Below are 19,308 nucleotides of genomic sequence, written 5' to 3'. Positions count from 1 at the left end.
AGGAGGGGGCGGACAAAGGGCTTTCCACTAGTACGCTGCGACGTCAGGTGGCTGCTATCTCTGCTATCCAAGGGGTGTGGGGGCGTAAGGCTTTGTCCATGCATCCGCATTTTAGGAGTTTTCTGAGGGGTACTGCGCTTCTCAAACTGCCACAGGTGCATAGGTTCCCTTCGTGGAAGTTGAATGTAGTGCTGAATGCCTTGTGTAGCCGTCCCTTTGAGCCTATGGCATCATGTGGGATTAAAGAACTGACTTTAAAAGCACTCTTTCTAGTGGGAATCACCACGGCACGTAGGGTGTCCGAGTTACGGGCCCTTTCTGTTGATAAGGAACTCTGTGTCTTTCATAATTATAAGGTTGTGCTTAGACTAGACCCATCTTTCATCCCTAAAGTTAATTCTATTTTTCTCCCAAGGGAAGGGAGTTGCACTGTCTAGATGTTAAGAGGGCACTTAGCTTTTATATTGAGCGCACAAAAAACTGGAGAAAGTCTGACTCCTTGTTTGTGTCTTTCAGTAAAAGGTCAAAGGGGCGACAGGTTTCCACTTCCTCTCTTAGTAGATGGCTGCGGGAATGTATTGTTCTGGCTTACAAGGCCCAAGGTCAAATCCCTCCGGATGGGATCACGGCTCACTCTTTGAGGGGTGCTGCGACATCAGCAGTGTATAGGTCCTTTCCTTCTTTGGAAGCTGTGTGTAAGACAGCAACTTGGAGGTCGGTGCATACCTTTACCAAGCACTATAAGGTAGATAAGTGGGCTTCGGCAGAGGCGGCCTTTGGGAGGCATGTGCTGCAGCATGCACTCTAAACAGGGAAGCCGGTCCCGCCCAGGGATGTACAGCTTTGTTACGTCCCAGTAGTTGGACCAACCCACTGACCAGACCACCGGAGAACGGAAGATTTGTATCACTTACCGTGAAACTTCCTTCTCGGTGGACTGGCAGTGGGTCGGTCCGGCCCGCCCTTTGGTGGTTGAACGGCTTCCTGGGTTTTGGAGATGGATTCTGGAGCTGGTTCCTTATGTTGGAATAAGTTACTGTACTGTGGTTTGCAATGCTCTAGTTCAGTTATCCATTCTGTATGGTGCATTGAAGCATAATAAAATTGTTCTCGTTTACTCGGTACTAGAGTATGTTTAATGGGGAGGATTTGGAAGTTATTTTCTACAAGGGGATGCGGCTTGGATACAACTGGAGAGTTCTGGGAGGTATAGGCCACTCCCCCCGTCTGGATCAATTGGAAGACCCGACCCTGTGATGAGGAGGAGGAGCCTATACCCAGTAGTCGGACTGACCCACTGCCAGTCCACCGAGAAGGAAGCTTCACGGTAAGTGATACAAATCTTCCGTTCTATCCCTGCACTTCCAGTTAAAAGGACAAGGCTGTGACTTATTATGAGAAAGACTTCATCCTGAGTCCCTGGAGAGCCACAGGCACTCCAAGGGGTGGGGGGAGCTTGAAGTGCCCAGCCATTTCATGTTTTGCCTTGGGTCCTAGGCTGGCTTAGAAAATTGGCCATGAGAGCTGGCTGGTGAAAAAGTTTGCTCCCCACTCCAGGCAGTATGGGATCTAGTGCTGCACTGCATCTTTAGTTGTGTTTGTCTGTGTCCTTTTATCTCTGCTACCTGGCATTACATTTTATGACATACGTGGCCCAGCCTGTCACATTTATGTAAGATCCAGCCCTTATAACAAATGAGTTCGGCACCCCTGAATTTTAAGCTGTATTACCAATCATGGTAATTTTAGTCCTCATTGGAAAGTGTGTGGAATAGCTCTTTAAGGTAATGCTTTTAAGAATATTGTACTCCTGAAAAATTAGGGTTATGGGTGGATGCTTCTAAAGAGAACTGTGAAATATTACAAGTATTGTGGCTTAATTTTTGTTTCTGATTTATACCATGTGCCCGATTGATTCAGCCCTGGAATGTGGGCAGTATGACAATTTTCAGTTCATGTAACAGATTGTTATGATTTGTGCTTATAACAGATCTGAGTATTTTAATCTCATGAATGCAGTTGCAAATAAGCAGCCTTTTTGACTGATCATGTCCAGCATCTCCTTGCAGAATGAATAATTTTAGGAGCACTCACTGTCTGTGCTTGATCACCATCTTCTGAGTTATGCTAAATTGTTGTACAAGTTTGATACTTTGGAATTGTGTTTTAACTGTTTTAATTGTATTTTATCTGGTGTAATGTGCCTTGAGCTCTGCAGTGCAGGGGTGGGGTGGGGATAGAAATTAAATAAATAAATACCTTTGGTACTTTTCTATGTGTTGCATTTACTTTAGTGTACTGGAGTGCTCTGTTCTGACTTAAAGTTGCATATTGAATTTATATAATTTGTAAATCTTTCTGAATTCATTACTCTGTTATTAGTCTTATAAGAATATGAGGTAAATTGAAAAATTATGGGAATTAGATACACAATCATTTACATTAGAGTTTATAATGAGCTGTAATGTTATGGATCCATATATGTTCTCTTTTTAAGTAAGATCACAACAGAAAATTTGAATTGTATAAAAGTAGTTTAGCACATTTATTTTAACAGAGGTCAGAATTAATTCATGATGAGAAGTTAATTGTTGTTACATCCATTTTTACTTAAAAGTGAGCTCTACTGAGATTGTAAAAATTCTTGTGATTATATTCTCCTCTAACAAAACTTGAAGGGATCAATAGCATTGTGTTAAGCACCTTAATATGAATACTGCTTTATGGAAGAAAGTTTAACAAATATAGGACCTTGATGACAGTGTATAAAAAATCATGTGGAAACTGCTTTCTTTTCCCAAAGGTTTATGTACTGAAGGTCTCTATCGTGTTAGTGGAAATAAAACTGACCAAGACAACATTCAGAAGCAGTTTGATCAAGGTAATAGATTAGTTGCTTAATGCCAAATATATGTAGATGTTATGAACTAAACTCTAAAACAGCCTCTGACCGATAAATAGATAATTGAAGATATTGGAGAACTTTTAACACGCATTCATGTAACTAACATTGCTCTTTCTAATAGAAACTTGATGGTCAAGTGTCTGTTGATAGGGCAAATGAACCAGGACTTCACTCTGACAAATCAGGGTTTGCAGAATCATCAGATGTGCAGAAATTTAAATTAGAAAACAGTAAACTCACTAAGAGAACAGCCTGAAAGACTGATTATTGTAATCAAATTCATTTTTAAAAACCAAGAAGGATTATTTTTTAAATCCAGTACCTCAGAACATGTTCCATTTTCTACCTTCAGAATTAATAGTCTGTGACTTTATAATGTCATGATGGCTAGGGGTTTTGATCATATCCAAGTAATTACAGTTCTGTTTAAATTTCTCAGAGTTATCAAATTAACTTCCCTGACATTCTGTCATGCATCTGGAAACTAATCTGGGCTCTGGATTGGTGTTGAAACTGGCATATAGCTCTGGTTCATTATGATATCCTTAGACACTATAGACCAAGACTGATAGTTTGTTCCTGTTTTGCATTTCTTTCAGTTACAGTGGAGACCTTTTGTGTCCTGAAGACCACTGTAGATTCTCAGGTGTTGGATGCACCTGTGTATCCACAATGTTTCTAAGATGTCTGGGTGAAGTGGTCTTATTAACTGTCAAAATGTATTCAGTATTTTAATGTGATAAACAGCATCTAGATTTGAAGAGTCCATAAATATAGTAATCAGTGCTGAATATATATTTTAATTAGCAAGTGTTTGTGTTGGAGCCAAGCCCATACATAAAGCTGGCCAGTGTGTAATTTCTTTAGATCAGAAGGTAGAGGATTGCTATAATTTTTCAATCTTTTTTTTCCCATTCCCCATTTCCTTGTTGCATGACAGGGAGCATTGAGGAAATGCTCCTTTTCCATTTCATCTTTGTTCTTTCAAGTTTCTATATTTGTCCTTCATATTTGCCTAACCTGTAAATTCTCATGAGGGTTCCAACACAAGATCTGTCATATTCACACATAGGCTGGTATATGTTCTCCCCCTCAACCCGCACTCCCCCCATCAGATCTTCTGAAATCAGGGAACTCAGCATCCAAACAACTGCTCTTCTATATTGACTACCCACAGTTCCAGTCAGCTGATCTTGCAGACTTTTGTCCCCACTTTGAATGTATAAGATGAGAGGTGGGAGGGGCTCTTTTCTGACCATGGTTCTGAAGTACATGGAAGCAACATGAGTTCTGGCTGTCTATTTAAGCCTTTAAAATTTGTCATTGTATCAGAGACGAGATTGTTCTCTTACATGCAGAAAGGCAGAAGCGGGGACAAACAAAGATGCTGGCCAGTTTTATAACTGACTAGGAACAAAGCCTGTTGTGAAGAAAAACAACAGACTCTAGAAAGAGGCTCTGGATGAGTGCCCCCCCCACTGTCTTCCCACCTACCCAAATGAAGGCATTCACTCCCCCCACCCTTAGTGTCTTCCTACCCAACTTCCAACTACCGCCCCCCAACCACCTCTCAACTACCCCCACACCCTTGGCACTCCCTCACTCCTCCACCCATGATATTTAGTCACCCCCTGTGAGAAAGACAAATGCCTTACCAAGAAGACTCTTAGTAACGCTGTCCATCCATCTCATCTTTTGCCGTCCCCTTCTTCTTTTGCCTTCTGTCTTTCCCAGCATCAGGGTCTTCTCCAGTGAGTTCTCTCTTCTCATTTGGTGGCCAAAGTAGTTGAGCTTCGGCTTCAGCATCTGACCTTCCAGGGAACAGTCTGGGTTGATTTCCCTTAGGACTGACTGATTTGATCTTCTTGCAGTCCAAGGGACTCTCAAAATTCTTCTCCAGCACCACAGATCAAAAGGATCTATTCTTCTGCACTAGGCCTTCCTTATAGTTCAACTCTCACATCCATACATTACTACTGAGAATACCATAGCTTTGACTATATGGACTTTTGTTGGCAGGATGTCTCTACTTTTTATTATTTGCCATAGCTGTTCTCCCAAGGAACAAACATCTTTTAATTTCATGGCTACAGTCACCATTTGCAGTGATCTTGGATCCCAGAAATGTGAAGTCTGTCACTACTTCCATGCCTTCCCCTTTTATTTGCCAAGAAGTGATGGGACCGGATGCCATGATCTTGGGTTTTTTGATGTCGAGTTTCAAGCCTACTTTTGTGTTCTCCTCTTTCACCCTCAACAAGAGGTTCTTCAGGTCCTCCTCACTTTCTGCCATTAGAGTGGTGTCATCTGCATATCTCAGGTTGTTGATGTTTTCCCCGGCCATCTTAATTCCGGCTTGTGCTTCATCCAGGCCAGCATTCTGCATATAAATTAAATAAGCCGAGAGGCAAAATACATCCTTGTTGAACCCCCTTTCCTATTCTAAACCAATCAGTTGCTCCATATCCCATTCTGACAGTTGCTTCTTGACCCTTATATAGGTTTCTCAGGAGACATGTGAGACGGGCTGGTACTCCCATCTCTTTAAGGCCTTGCCACAGTTTGATGTGAGCCACACAATCAAAGGCTGTAGCGTAGTCAGTGAAGCAGAAATAGACGTTTTTCTGATACTCCGATGCATAATCCAGCGAATGTTGGCAAATTGATCTCTAGTTCCTCTACCTCTCCAAAACCGAGCTTGAACGTCTGGTAGTTCCCGATCGACATGCCGCTGAAGTCAACCAGTAGGATGTTTAACATGAGCTTGCTGGCATGTGAAATGAGTGCAATGGTGCAATAGTTTGAACATTCCTTCGCATTACCCTTCTTTGGGATTGGAATATAAACTGACCTTTTCCAATCCTGTGGCCACTGTTGCATTTTCCAAATTTGCTGACATAATGCGTGCATCACTTTAGCAGCATCGTCTTTTAGAACTTTGAGTAGCTCAACTGGGATACTGTCAGGAGGCCACAGGAGACAGATGGGGGCTGGAAGGCTGTCTGTATGGGCTGTTGATGGGGCAGCAGAGACTGCAATGCACTTTGTGAGACTGCAGTAGAGCGACAGCCCTTTCTAAGGCCAGTTGACAGAGAGGACACAGAGAAGCATCTGGGATGTGTCTATCTCTGAGACAAGACTGCTTTTGACAGTTTGCTCAACATTCCATGACCAGTGGAGTGGGGCAAGGGAGTCAGCCAGTAGGAGGCCAGAGATGCTCACTGAGCCGTGATGATCCAATGGTTTACGGAGTGCGTGGAATTACCTGTTTGAGGAGAGCTCCATTTGGCCATAAGCTAATGGGAGAGCCCCACAAGGGTATTATGATCTATGATTATTGTTCTTCTATATACTTTCTTAAATGTCTATTTTTTAAATGTGAAGATTCCTTTCTTACATAGTTTCAAAATTTCCAGAACTTATAGATGACTGCTAAATGGTTCAGATATAGTGGTTCATAGAATATTTAGACATGGGTGTATTTAGACATGTGTGTATGGATGACAAGTATTATCTTTTGTCTTCTAACTAATACAGTGCTCTGGTATTATAAAATATATTGTGGTATTACATTTTGAAAATGATATTTTTGCATTGGCGCAAAGTTGCGTAGTGTATTGAGGGGAAGGGAGTGATTTCTGAGACACAGAGAAAATTGATGCTTTAATATATTATGGTGCTATTTGGAATGTCTGGCTTGCTGTTCTACATCGTTACATTAACTACCTGCTCTTAAGTGTTAAGGAAAAACATTACCATAAACTATCCAGTGTCGCTGATGCCCATTTTTTCTTACCAAGCACTATTACTTGCTTGCACGTGGTTACATTAGAAGTTACTTACTGTTCATACTCCATTAATAATAAAATAGTTAAACTCAGGAATAATTGTATATCCCCAGCTCCAACTGTGCATTAATTAAAATATTTTTATCTTTCCTCTCCTCCTCAAAACATGTCCCAGGTGATCATTGTGTAAAAACAATCTAATTTTCTGTGGCATTATACTGATTTTTTTTTTAAAAAAAACTAATTAAGAACCCCTACATGTTGTTCAGTCATTGCTGTAACATTTGATTTTTAAAAATATGATGGATAACTGATCATCGCTTAAAGTAGTAACCTCTATAGCACATAGTGATTAAAGCATATTATTTAATGTTGATTTTTCAATTATAAAGGGGTTAGTGTTTTTTTCCAGTTGTTACATATGCTTAATTTATGGTGATACTATCTTGACCAACTAATTGTTTAATGTTATCTTATAGATCATAGTATCAGTTTGGAATCTATGGATGTAACAGTAAATGCTGTGGCAGGAGCCCTTAAAGCTTTCTTTGCAGATCTTCCAGATCCCTTAATTCCATATTCTCTACATCCAGAATTAGTTGATGCATCAAGTAAGTGTATTTTATGGCATATTTGTCATAGGTAAATATTTAAGAACTTATATGGGGAAAAAATGTTAATAAGGATTTTATTGAAACAGCTGTGGGTTTGGATGCAAAGGTCTTAATGTATGGTGCCTTTCTCTAACTGTAGCTGATCCAGTTCCTCAGTCGCCTGACCAGGTAGTATATGTGCTTATAGCAGGAAACAGGACATAGGAAGGCTCTTTTTGAATGAAGTTCCATTTGTAGTTTTGGAGCCAATCATACGAGATTTTCACTTGAAGTGTGAAAAAAAAAATCCATTGTAATGTTTCATATAGCTGCTAATGAAAAATCTGTTGGTCCTCATTAAACATACCACTGTTTGGGAAGTAATTAGGCTACTAAATCACTTTTTAAAAATCAAATACATATTTTTGTTGCTGTTTCAGTATCAGTAAATGTTCAAATAACAGAATGGTTTGATTAACATTGAATCCCTTTGAGCTTCAGTTCATTGGCTGTTGCTTAATTGTTCCATTTGTGTAAATGTGGCTGCTACACTTCAGAAAACTGTAGATACGTATAATTTCTAGTATGAAACAGAAGAACAGATCATTTCTGGTAAAAGGCAGTATGAAGGTTTTTGTCAGTGTCACAAAAGAAGACGACGATGACTGCAGTTTTATACCCCACCCTTCTCTCTGAATCAGAGACTCAGAGCAGCTTACAATCTCCTATATCGTCTCCCCCCACAACAGACACCCTGTGAGGTAGGTGGGGCTGAGAGGGCTCCCACAGCAGCTGCCCTTTCAAGGACAACTCCTGCAAGAGCTGTGGCTGACCCAGGGCCATTTTAGCAGCTGCAAGTGGAAGAGTGGGGAATCAAACTCGCTTCTCCCAGATAAGAGTCAGCATACTTAACCACTGCACCAAACTGGCTCTCTAACAAAGTGGATTCTTGTCTATTTGCCATTCTATAGGTAACTAAGAATTAAATATGCATGCAGTCTTATGTGTAATTTACTATGGTCTTCAGTTCCTTGGGATTTTAGTTTTCAGTTAGGATTTGGTTAACTGAAAAAAAAAATGTTACCATCATTTAGAAAAGGCCAGGACCATTCCAAATGCTCCACACCAAATGTTTGCTGTAAAGAGCCAGTAAGGGAATTGGGTTGAATACCATCTAAAACTTCTATGCAACTTCCTCCACTCTCCCTATGGGACCTAAAATCCCCCCAAAATGGTGTTCCTGGGGATGGAGGACCACCAGAAGCAGCGTAATGGGGAACTGGACAGCTGCCACAGCAGGATAGAATCAGCACTTGCCTCCTTGTTTGTAGTTCTCAATTCTCTCAATTGCACAGCAGAACTACTGAGCCAAGCCTCTCTTCCTTCTGTTTGCTGAGGCTCTTCCCCCTCCTGGTCCCCTGGGGAAGGAAAAGTGGGCTCCTCCCCTTCCTCTGCCCAGTTCCTTGGGTCCCATGGGAGAAATACAGTTTGTAGTTCCTTTGCTTCATAATTGGGGTTCTATTTTTAAACCTAGAATCATTTTTTCCTGAATTCCCAAGTTCTAAAAAATAATTTTATTTTCTAATGTAACAGCAACTATAATTGCATTTGATAGTCTCTCTTCTTTTCTCTGCATAGGATTAGTAAAATTGTTCATCTTGAAATGCCTTTTTTAATATTTATGGAACAATTTTTAATTCTACAGAAATTCTTGATAAGACAGAACGGCTATATGAGTTAAAAGAAATTGTGAAGAAATTTCATCCAGTGAACTATGATGTCTTCAGATATGTAATAACTCATCTGAACAGGTATATATCAGTATCAATTTAGAGATAAATGAACTAAATTAACATCTGTCTGAATATGCTTTTATGTTTAAAATGGTTAGTTTTTGCGATGTGCGAAGATCACCTTTTCCTTTTCCCCACTAGGTCCCTTTCCTTTGCTTAAAAATCCTTGTAGCCTCTCTCCTTTCCTGTTTCTGTCTATGTTTGCTGTATTATGGTTTAATGATTGCTGGAGGTCAAATCAAAACTATATTTGTCCCCCATGATTACTATTCTACCTTGTCCCCTTTGATTTACCACTCCTTGATTTGAGGTCCTTCATTGTTGTCTTTTTTGTGTGTTTTATAGGTTTGTTCATGTATAGTCTCAGGAATTGTACAGCTGCTGAAGCTAAACATGCTTGAATTTATAAGCTTAAAAGCAGGACTAGTAGTTGTAGTGAGCATAGATGTTAAGTCCTAGATATTGGGTTTCCATAGACTACTGCCGCTGCTAAAATCTTGTCTTCTCCCTCAGACTGGTATCAGTGTTGAGGAAAATCTTCCATCCCACATATGTAAATTTATTTATTTATTTATAGTCCATCTTTCTTCTGAGACCCAAGGTGAATTACACAGTGTAAGTGAAATCAATCTATAGGATAGGTCATCCGGTAAGTAATACATACAGTAACAGATAGTACATACTATATACAGTAGTGTGGTCTTGTCTATTTCTTTTTATTAAAGCATTCTTCCTGAACCATTCCATTATGATAAATCCCTATTACCTTTATAAAAATACCCTCCTGAATTTCAGTTTTACATAGTTTGTGAGAGCCTTTCTGATTGTCTCAGGCAGGTCACTGCATATGGTGGAGATCACAGCAGAGAATGCATGTGTGTATGGGTAGTTGTTGTTCTTGCTCATTTGCAGGGTGGGGCCTGCAGAAAGCCCAGCTCAGATAAGTGAAGCTGTCATAGCATAACATAGAGCTGTTGTGCTGCAAAGTAGTCATGCTAGGTGGGCTAAATTGGGGATATGAAGCAGAACTGTATTGGTTAGATAGTAAGCATGGACAAACCTCAGTACTTGTACGTGGGTCAATCTTGTATGTGGTATATTTGCCTTCTTTTATTAAAATTATTTAAAGTTTGCCAATTCTGTTTAAATATTTAAGTTAGAATCAGAAAAAAAATTCTTAGAAACTCCACATCACTGGCTGATGTTGTCCCTGCTGGTCAAGATCAGTAGGGCCTCAGGCTTCAGCCCACAAACTGTGAGCCTTTGGTTCTTGCCTTTTGGCTTATACCCCCAACAGGCTCAGGGTTTAAAGCTGTACCCGCAAAGGGTGAGACAAAGCTGCTGTCAGATTTCTCCCGTCCCCACTCCCCATGATGTAATGTTTAGTTTTAGTTTATTGCTTGGGTTCAAAGTGGATTTGGGCTCAAATTTCTACATCGTGGTCTCTGTGCATCACATTGATGGGATTAGGCGCCAGCGCCAATCACGATCGGTAAACTTAAAAGCTGCGGATTTCCACGCCGACGTCCCAGCGCGCATGCCCAGAAGCCCCACTGCGCATGCTCACTGAGACGGGAGCGGACATCCCGCCAGTTCTCTTCTGACCGCCGCTCAGATCAGTCAATCATTGCTTCGCTACGGTCGGTGAACTTCTTCTACCCTTTAGGAAGACGGAAAAAAAATCTGTTAGTTTATCGTTTAGTTATATCTTGTTTTCCAGGACTATATTCTATTTGGGGGGGGGGGAGTGCGGGGTACGACAGAACTTTCCCGCCCTTTCCCCCCCTTCCCAGACAATTCGTATGGAAAGACACTGGGGATTCTTTAAAAGGTGTTCCAAGTGTGGCAGTAAGATTGCCCCACCAGACAGCCACACATTGTACCTACTGTGCCTCGGAGAGCTCCACAGAACTGACTCGTGTGTGCACTGTGCGAAGTTTTCCAGGCAAACTAAGAAAAATAGAGCTGCCCGCCTCGCTGCGGCCCTAATGGAACAGGCACTCTCTCTGCACAAGATGTCTTTGTCGACTTCGACAGATCAGGTCGATCAACCGATTGCATCCACTGAACCATCTGCTTCGAAAACAGTCGATACCGATCGCCCCCTTTCCGACGCCAACCGCCCTGGCAAATGAATGGGCTCGGCTGCTAGGTCGGAGTCCTCTACGCCTCCAAAAAGGCATAAGGAGGATAAGGGATCTCACTCGGAGAAGAAGACGACGACGAAGGAAATGGATAAGCCGAAACATAGCGAATCCGTTTCTCCAGCCTCTCTGACTTCACCATCGGACCCGACAGCACCGATCATCCCTCCTCTGAAGCTCTTCGCTTCACCGAGTCATTGGCTAAGCCCTCCGATTCTCACCTCGATGTCCACCCAGCTCGCAATCTCCTCCGATTGCGATATAGATCTGGCACAGCGTTCTGGTACCGAAGGGAGCCCTTCCAATTGGATTCGCACGGTATCTGAGACCCCTTGATCCCGAAGTCCGCTTCTTCGAGGTTGACTGCAGGAACCACGAAGGGCTCGATCTTCACGAAGTCGCTCCCCCAGATACAGAGTAGGTGATCGCTCTCCATCTCGCCACATACCTCCACACATCCCATGGGATCAGCGTCAATGGCAATACTTATAAGGGGCATACCCGATGCAATCATCCTTTCCTTGGTTTCCTCCACGCCAGATGGATTGGGACCAGTACTCGGAAGCCTCTTGCCGATCTCGAACCTTGTACAGACCGCCCAAGTGAGGTCCATCAGCATCCTTAGCTAAACCACCCGACGTCGAACCGATCCGACATCATCGAGATTCTGCACAACAGGGTGCTACAGAATGGACAAAGGTCACAACAGCAGACCCAGTGTCGTCACTGACACCGCACCTGTTGGAGCACTCTGACTCTCCTGAGACTTCCCCTAGATCCATTGAAGGATCGACCCCGGAAGACCAGGAAGCTTCTTCATCACCGGAAGAACCTTCTCCATCTCAGAAGATAACAGAGGAGCAACCTATTTCACCCTCAGAGGACTTAGTCTTATGAAGACCTCATCAAGCGCATGGCTCAATCTCTCTCAACCTACAGTTCAGCCACAACCAATAATTACGGACACCGTCTTTGACATAGTTCAAATGGACACTTCCACAGCAGTACCCTTACCATTGACTACTGTTATGCTTCACACCGCCAAATCCTCTTGGGAGAAACCAGCGTCTACACCCATTTCATCACGTAGACTAGATCACATGTATTGAATCCAAGAATCCAGTGCAGACTTCCTCTTCGCCCATCCCAAACCGAACTCTGTGGTGGTGTCCTCATCATCCAAGGCGAAGAAGACACACTCTTCCCCGCCAGATAAGGAAGGAAAGAAACTAGACAACCTGGAAAGGCGTCTTTACTCTGCTGGTTCTCTGGGCGTTAAAATTGCTAATTACTCCGCATGAATGGGGCGTTATCAATATGCCCTCTGGGATCAAATCTCCAACATCTTGCCTAGCCTTCCAGAACAAAGCAGGACTGCAATCAAGAAGATACAAAAAGAAGGGATGACTCTGGCCAAGCAACAACTCAATTTGGCTAAACATTTGGGCGACATCTGTGCTAAGACCCTGACCACAGCCATTACTCTGAGAAGACACTCTTGGCTGTGCTCTACTGCCTTACAACAGAACATACAGGCCTATATAGAGGACTTACCATTCGACGGCAATGGTCTCTTTAGTTCCAATACCGATTCCGTTATGCAAGAGATGGATAAAAGTATTCGTACCTCCAGGAACCTGGGAGTTCCCACCTCTTCACGTTCCCAAAATAAACGTCCCTGGCCCAAACCATGGAACAAGAAACCTTATTCGAAACCTCCTGTGGATCAGTCTTGGCGTTCAAAAGCTGCAACGTCTTTTTCCAAGCCACCGTATACCTTCAAACCCAAATATTCTCCCACACCTTCCCAATCATCACGTCAGAAGGGCCCTAGTCAGCCCAAACAGGGCCTTTGACTGCCTTTTTCTTTCCCTCCTTTCCCACCCTTTTTCTTTGGACCATACCCGCCTTTTCCCATTTCTACAGGCATGGTCCAAAATAACTTCAGACCAATGGGTCCTATCCATAATCCGGCTGGGTTATGTGATCGAATTCCATCAAAATTCTCCTACTCCAGTCTTCGTCTCCATCAATCCTTCAAACACACTACGGGAGGAGGTTCAATCACTTCTCCTCAAACAAGCCATAGAACAGGTTCCCTCAAACCAAAGGGGACTCGGCTTTTACTCACGCTACTTCACGAAAACTATGGTGGTCATCGCAGCCCATTTGAGACTACAGGGTGTTATGCTGTTCCTGTAGACGATTGGCTTCTCGTTGCGGAATCCAAGCCTTGACTCTTGCATCACATTACCATCACGCTCTCTCTTCTTCAGGAGCTAGGGCTGCAAGTCAACCAAAAGAAGTCTCATCTACGACCCTCCCAGAGGGTACAGTTTATAGGAGCCATAATAGACACCCTCGCTTGCAAGGCCTTCCTACTGCCGAAGCGAGCGGACGACATCGTGGCTCTGGTGCAGGTTTTTCTATGCAGTCCCACTGTCATTCCTTTGATTACCAAAGTAGTGCAGAAGATATCGAGGGAGTGGCCTGTGGGAATTCTCGTCACCCCTGGGTGGCCCAGGCAGCACTGGTTCTCCCTGGTCCTTCGTATGTCCAAGGGAATTTTCCACCAATGTCCTCAGGTCTCGAATCTTTTTCTCACTCATCAGGGTCGAGTGGTGCATCACGATGTGCCCCATCTGAAATTAACAGCATGGCGCCTGCAGTTACTCATTTATCAGACAGAGCTCAATATATCATCCTGAACAGAAGGAAGCCATCCACACACAAATCGTATGCTTGCAAGTGGTCGAAATTTGTTCAGTTTTCTTCTGCTCTTTCCCTAGACCCGCCTGTAGCGTGTTTACCCACAATATTTGATTTTCTTTTTTCCCTTTTGGACAAGGGATTATCAGTTTCATCGCTAAGAGTTTACCTGGCGGCCATCTCTGCCAACCACTCCCAGATTGATGGACATTCTGTCTTCACCCATTCGGATACAAAGGGATTTCTCAAGGGCCTCTCTAGATTGTATCCTCCTACAAGACAGCCGACCCCGGCTTGGGACCTCTCTCTGGTCCTTCACGCACTCTCTGAGAAGCCTTTCGAGCCGATGGCTACCTGTTCTCTCCAACTGTTGGCGTGGAAAACAGCCTTCTTGGTGGCGATTACGTCTGCACGGAGAGTGGGTGAGCTAGCAGCACTTAGATGTGATGCTCCTTTCTTGTGTTTCACTAATGAAGGGGCCTTGCTTCATCCAGACATCACCTTCCTTCCTAAGGTGATTTCCTCTTTTCACTTGAACTCTGAAATTTACCTGCCGGTCTACTTCCCTAATCCAGCTACAGAGTCTGAACGGAGACTACATGCCTTGGATGTGAAACGAGCGCTATCTTTCTATCTCCACTCGGTAAGTCCCTCTCGGAAAGACTCTAGACTTTTTATTTCCTATGCTCCTGCATCCTTAGGGCAACGGATCTCGGCCCAAAGACTCCCTAAATGGATAATTGAAACCATAAAACTTTGCTATTGAGCAAGAAACCCCTTCCAGGGCCCATAAGAGCCCACTCCACTCGAGCTATGGCCACTTTAGTGCTTTCATGAAGGGCGTTCCACTGCGGGACATTTGCAAGGCTGCCACCTGGTCCTCCCCACATACCTTTGTAAAACACTATGCGCTGGACTTACGTCTACACCAGTACATGTCAGTGGGCCGTGCTGTTCTTCAGTCTCTTACCTGCTGATGGACCGTTGCACCCTCCTCCAGGTACGATTAAGGCTTGCTAATCTCCCATCAGTGTGATGCACAGAGACCACAAAGAAGATAAACAGGTTGCCTACCTGTAACTGATGATCTTCAAGTGGTCATCTGTGTAGTCACACTACCCGCCCTCCTTCCCCTCTGCTGCCGGTCCATCATTGGGATGATGCAGCGGTCAGAAAGAACTGGCGGGATGTCCGCTCCCGTCTCAGTGAGCATGCACAGTGGGGCTTCTGGGCATGTGCACTGGGACATCGGCGCGGAAATCTGCAGCTTTTAAGTTTACTGATTGTGATCGGCGCTGGCGCCTAATCCCATCAATATGACTGCACAGATGACCACTCAAAGATCATCAGTTACAGGTAAACAACCTGTTTTTATCCATGAAGGACACTGGGTGACCTTGGGCTAGTTACACACACATATACATTCTTTCTTACCTTAATCCACCTCATAAAATTGATTAGAAAAAAATAGAGGCAGGGTGTGATTAAAATATCATATAGATCTGGTGTCTTCACAGCAAAAGTGGGGAAACATCAGAGGGTTTCCCTTTTTATCCCTAATAGTTTTACAAAAGAAACCAGTGGGTCTTTGCCTATATGAGTCATAACTGCAGTGAGAGATGATTTGGATTATTATTAAAATGGTGCAGGAGTAAATACCCTCTCTTGCCCCCTTCCATTTCACCAATACGAATTGGGCTCACATGCAGCTGTAATTTCCCTTTAAAAGATTGGTGGAGATTTGTGATCTCAAATTAGGTCTAGTTTGGTGCTTTATTTGGGAGCAATGAATAAGCAACCAGGAAAATATTAGTTGCAAAGTTCATGTGAACCTTTGTATGTCAAAATTAGTCCTTTATAGATCCAACAGTCTAAACAAATCAAATGTCTCGCAAGATGTGCCAGGAGACTTCATTTCTAAACTTGTTTGTATTAAACTTCTGCAAGTGCCTCTATTTTCTTTCTGCATAAAAAATAGTGGATCTGCTGGCCTAAAAATTTGGCTGATATACCTTCCTAGTTTATTTAGAATACTTCAAAGCATAGATATTTAGAAATGTTGCTGTAGTGTTCAGCCTTGTTATTTATTCAGCTGAACTAACCCCTTTTCTTGAATTGTGGTGCCCAATATATGCAGTGCAGGGTGGACTCCTCACCTTAATTTCCTATCTTAGTAAATGCTTCAGTAGTTGTTCCTGTTAGGATACCTACATCAGCTTTGCTAATTTAGAATTGTTTCATAAGGATACCTGGAATATGGTCAAATAAATTGTGTTTTTGTTTCCGTAGATTTTGTTCAACTAACTCTTGAATATCTGTATTTTATTTTAGGGTTAGCCAGCAAAGTAGAACCAATTTTATGACTGCAGACAACTTATCTATCTGTTTCTGGCCAACTTTGATGAGACCTGACTTTGAAAATCGAGAGTTCCTCTCAACCACCAAGATTCTCCAGTCAGTAATAGAAACATTCATTCAACAGTCCCAGTTTTTCTTTTATAATGGAGACATTTTAGAAACTTCTGAGAGTGTGGCACACCAGCCTCCACCTTCGAACCCGGTGCAAATGGTGGATCCAATCGTACCACTACAGTTACCACCACCTCTACAACCTCAGCTGATACAGCCACAGTTGCAAGCAGATCCTCTTGGTATTATTTAACTATAACAGCTTACAGTAAATAGAAGATGGTTGCAATCAGCCTGGAATTGGATAGAAAGAAAAACTAGAGATGCATGTTCTGAAGAAAAAAACCCCCCAGCTTTCATATTTATGGAAGTATTTGGGTCCAAACTGGGAAATATTTGTTGTAGACATACTATACACTTTGTTCATAAACACACAGGGGAGAATTATGTGATTAGCATGACTGAAGAGGTTTAATTTTTTAAACAAAAATAATTAAAATGCAAAGCTGCTGTTGCATGAACATTTATTGCAATCACTATCATTCCTGTGACAATTTTGTCACAATGTATTGTGAATAAAATTTTTCTATAGAAATGTAATTAATTAAATCAATCATTTATGGAACATTCAGTATGTACAGCCTGCTTTAGGGCTGTTTTTGTTGTTTAATATTCTTTTTTCTTGACAATTCCATTCCCGTTCAGCCAGTTGCTATGAACAGCTAAACACAGCTGTATTTTATTTGTAAAACCCCCAAACTACGTATACTACAGTATGCTTCTTTTCAAGAACATAAACTGCACTGCTAGAAATCCCACTCCTTCCATTTCCCTTAAAGAAACCTGTGGACACGTGTGTTTGAGGGGTTAGTAATTTTTTTCTTACAGCGCAATACCAAGGACACGCTTATTGTAAAGTGAGTTTAACTGTTGTGCAAAAATGTTACTGTTATCTACTTTTTTCTTATTTTACTTTAATGAATGAAACACTTTATAATACTGTTAATTCTGTACACAGTTGCATGTTTGAAAGATCATTGATCTTGTAAACTTAATGTAATATATTTTAGATATTTTAATTTTTCCCACAGGGGGTTCATCTAGAATACAGAAAAAGCTGACATTTTCATATAAGTTTATAACTTTTCATACATAAATGCAAAATTTGTTGTAGTGTAAACTCGCTAAACCAAACAATCTAGGACTTAAATTTAACATATACACTATATTTTTCTGTGGCCCTTTAAAGGTATAAAAAATTGCTAATATATAGCAATAAATACTTTGGGTACTGAAGCATCTTAATGTATATAAAATGACCTTGTATTCATGTTTTTTAATGTGATCTGTTGTACTAAAAATCCAAATGGCTGTTTGCACCATTCTAAAGTCCTTTTTTTTTTTTTACATTGGTACAAGTTTTGCTGTAAAAGATTGCTGCTTAGTTTCCCAGAAACATTTTGAGTTAGCCTTTAGTGTTGATGAATGTGATTGAAGGCTAGAAATCATGGATCAGGTTTGATTAGAGCCTAATAATATTTTGAGTTCTCCTTGCTGACATTCTTAAATGTTTTGAGAAGAAGAAACCTAATTCATTCAGCTGCTGGGAAATTTTAAGAAAATTAAAAAAAAACCCTTTACTTATCTCCACCGTAATCTTAATTCATAGTTTGTGATCTACTATGCCAAGTAGAACATTTTTAATATAAAAGTTCTCAAGAGTTTGATTTGCAAAGTTTTTTTAAGAATTAATGTTCTTAAGAGCTTTGCTTCATATGTCTAAAATAAAAATTGCCTTTTTCAATTGTTATGTCCTAGGTATTGTACTTCTAATTATGACTGATTATCATTTAGTTAAAATACCATAACCCAGGCTGCTGTTGAAGTATTTGTATATTATAAATTATCTTGATATTTGTGTTATATTCTTGCAAGTAATTATCTTTTCTAAAAAAACAAAAACTATTCCAATTCAAAGCACACAGGATATAAACACAATAATAAAATTTGTCCTGTAAATGTAGTAGCATTAACTTGTTTTACATTACATCTGTTGCCTAAATAGCTTTTATTTATAGCCATCAGTTTAACATAGGCATGTTAAAAAAAATAATCTTCAAGAGTTTTATAAACTGTTTCTAGGTTGCTAAAGAATTTATTTTTCTACTGTAGATGGTATAGACAAAAGCATCAAACTGTACAGAAAAAGCTTATTTCTATTGCAAGTAGGCTTAAATTTTTCAGTCATATCATTTGAAAAATTTGTCTAACACAATATAAAAGTTGAAATTGTTTCTCATTTAGAATGCCGTCTTTTTTGTAAACTAGTGTAATTTAGTTTCCTGTGTTGATACACTGTTTTATTATCCTTACAAATTGATTTCCAGGACTTGGTTTCATATTGTTACTGTCAACTATTTAATAGTCATTTTTTCCTCTTGATTCTCCCCCTCCTGGGTAATTGTTAAAATGCTGCTCTTACAGTTGGCCTAGGGCATGATCCACCAAGATGGTGGTCACCTTGAGCAGCCTTATGTATTACAGCATAAGTATGCCTGTGTTATGTTTATTCTGTAATACCAATACAACTTTTGCACTTCCTGCTGCTACATAAAGCCACCATATGTAATGTGTTCCCAGTGGATCATGTCCATTGATCACAAATTTAATACTTAAGCATTTATATGTTTGCCTACTTGTCGTTCTGATTTATACTTCAAAATTAAAGTGCTGTGGATGCTATCCATGAGACTCTCAGCAGCATACTTTTCTTTGCATGTTAGCCTTGTTTCAGTGAGTAATCACAGACATTTAAAACAGGAAGGCTGCTAAACTGAAATGTGAAAATCAGGCATACATGATGGGGGAGGGGGATATTGGCCTTATAAGATTTGAGAATCCTATAAATATTGGTGGTATAGAAAACAAACCCTGCCTACATACTTGATGGTTTGACATGTTGATTTT

The 19,308-nt window shown here is 41.2% G+C and overlaps 1 protein-coding gene across 2 annotated transcripts in view; it reads left to right on the top strand.

Moving 5' to 3' along the window:
• The window catches only part of ARHGAP5 (Rho GTPase activating protein 5), a 67,252-nt gene extending 48,169 nt beyond the window's left edge, over positions 1-19,083 (top strand). For both annotated transcript variants that reach the window (XM_060262881.1, XM_060262880.1), the window contains 4 exons: positions 2,804-2,881; positions 7,173-7,304; positions 8,992-9,097; positions 16,264-19,083. In XM_060262881.1, the coding sequence (XP_060118864.1) occupies positions 2,804-2,881; positions 7,173-7,304; positions 8,992-9,097; positions 16,264-16,594 (647 nt within the window). In that variant the 3' untranslated portion in view covers positions 16,595-19,083. The remainder of the gene's footprint in view (positions 1-2,803; positions 2,882-7,172; positions 7,305-8,991; positions 9,098-16,263) is intronic.
• Positions 19,084-19,308: the final 225 nt, after the last annotated feature.

The sequence above is a fragment of the Heteronotia binoei genome, chromosome 21, assembly GCF_032191835.1.
Source record: "Heteronotia binoei isolate CCM8104 ecotype False Entrance Well chromosome 21, APGP_CSIRO_Hbin_v1, whole genome shotgun sequence".
NCBI classification, from domain to species: domain Eukaryota; kingdom Metazoa; phylum Chordata; class Lepidosauria; order Squamata; family Gekkonidae; genus Heteronotia; species Heteronotia binoei.
The sequence above is the reverse complement of the archived record's forward strand: the minus strand, read 5'-3'. Positions and strand labels throughout refer to the sequence as shown.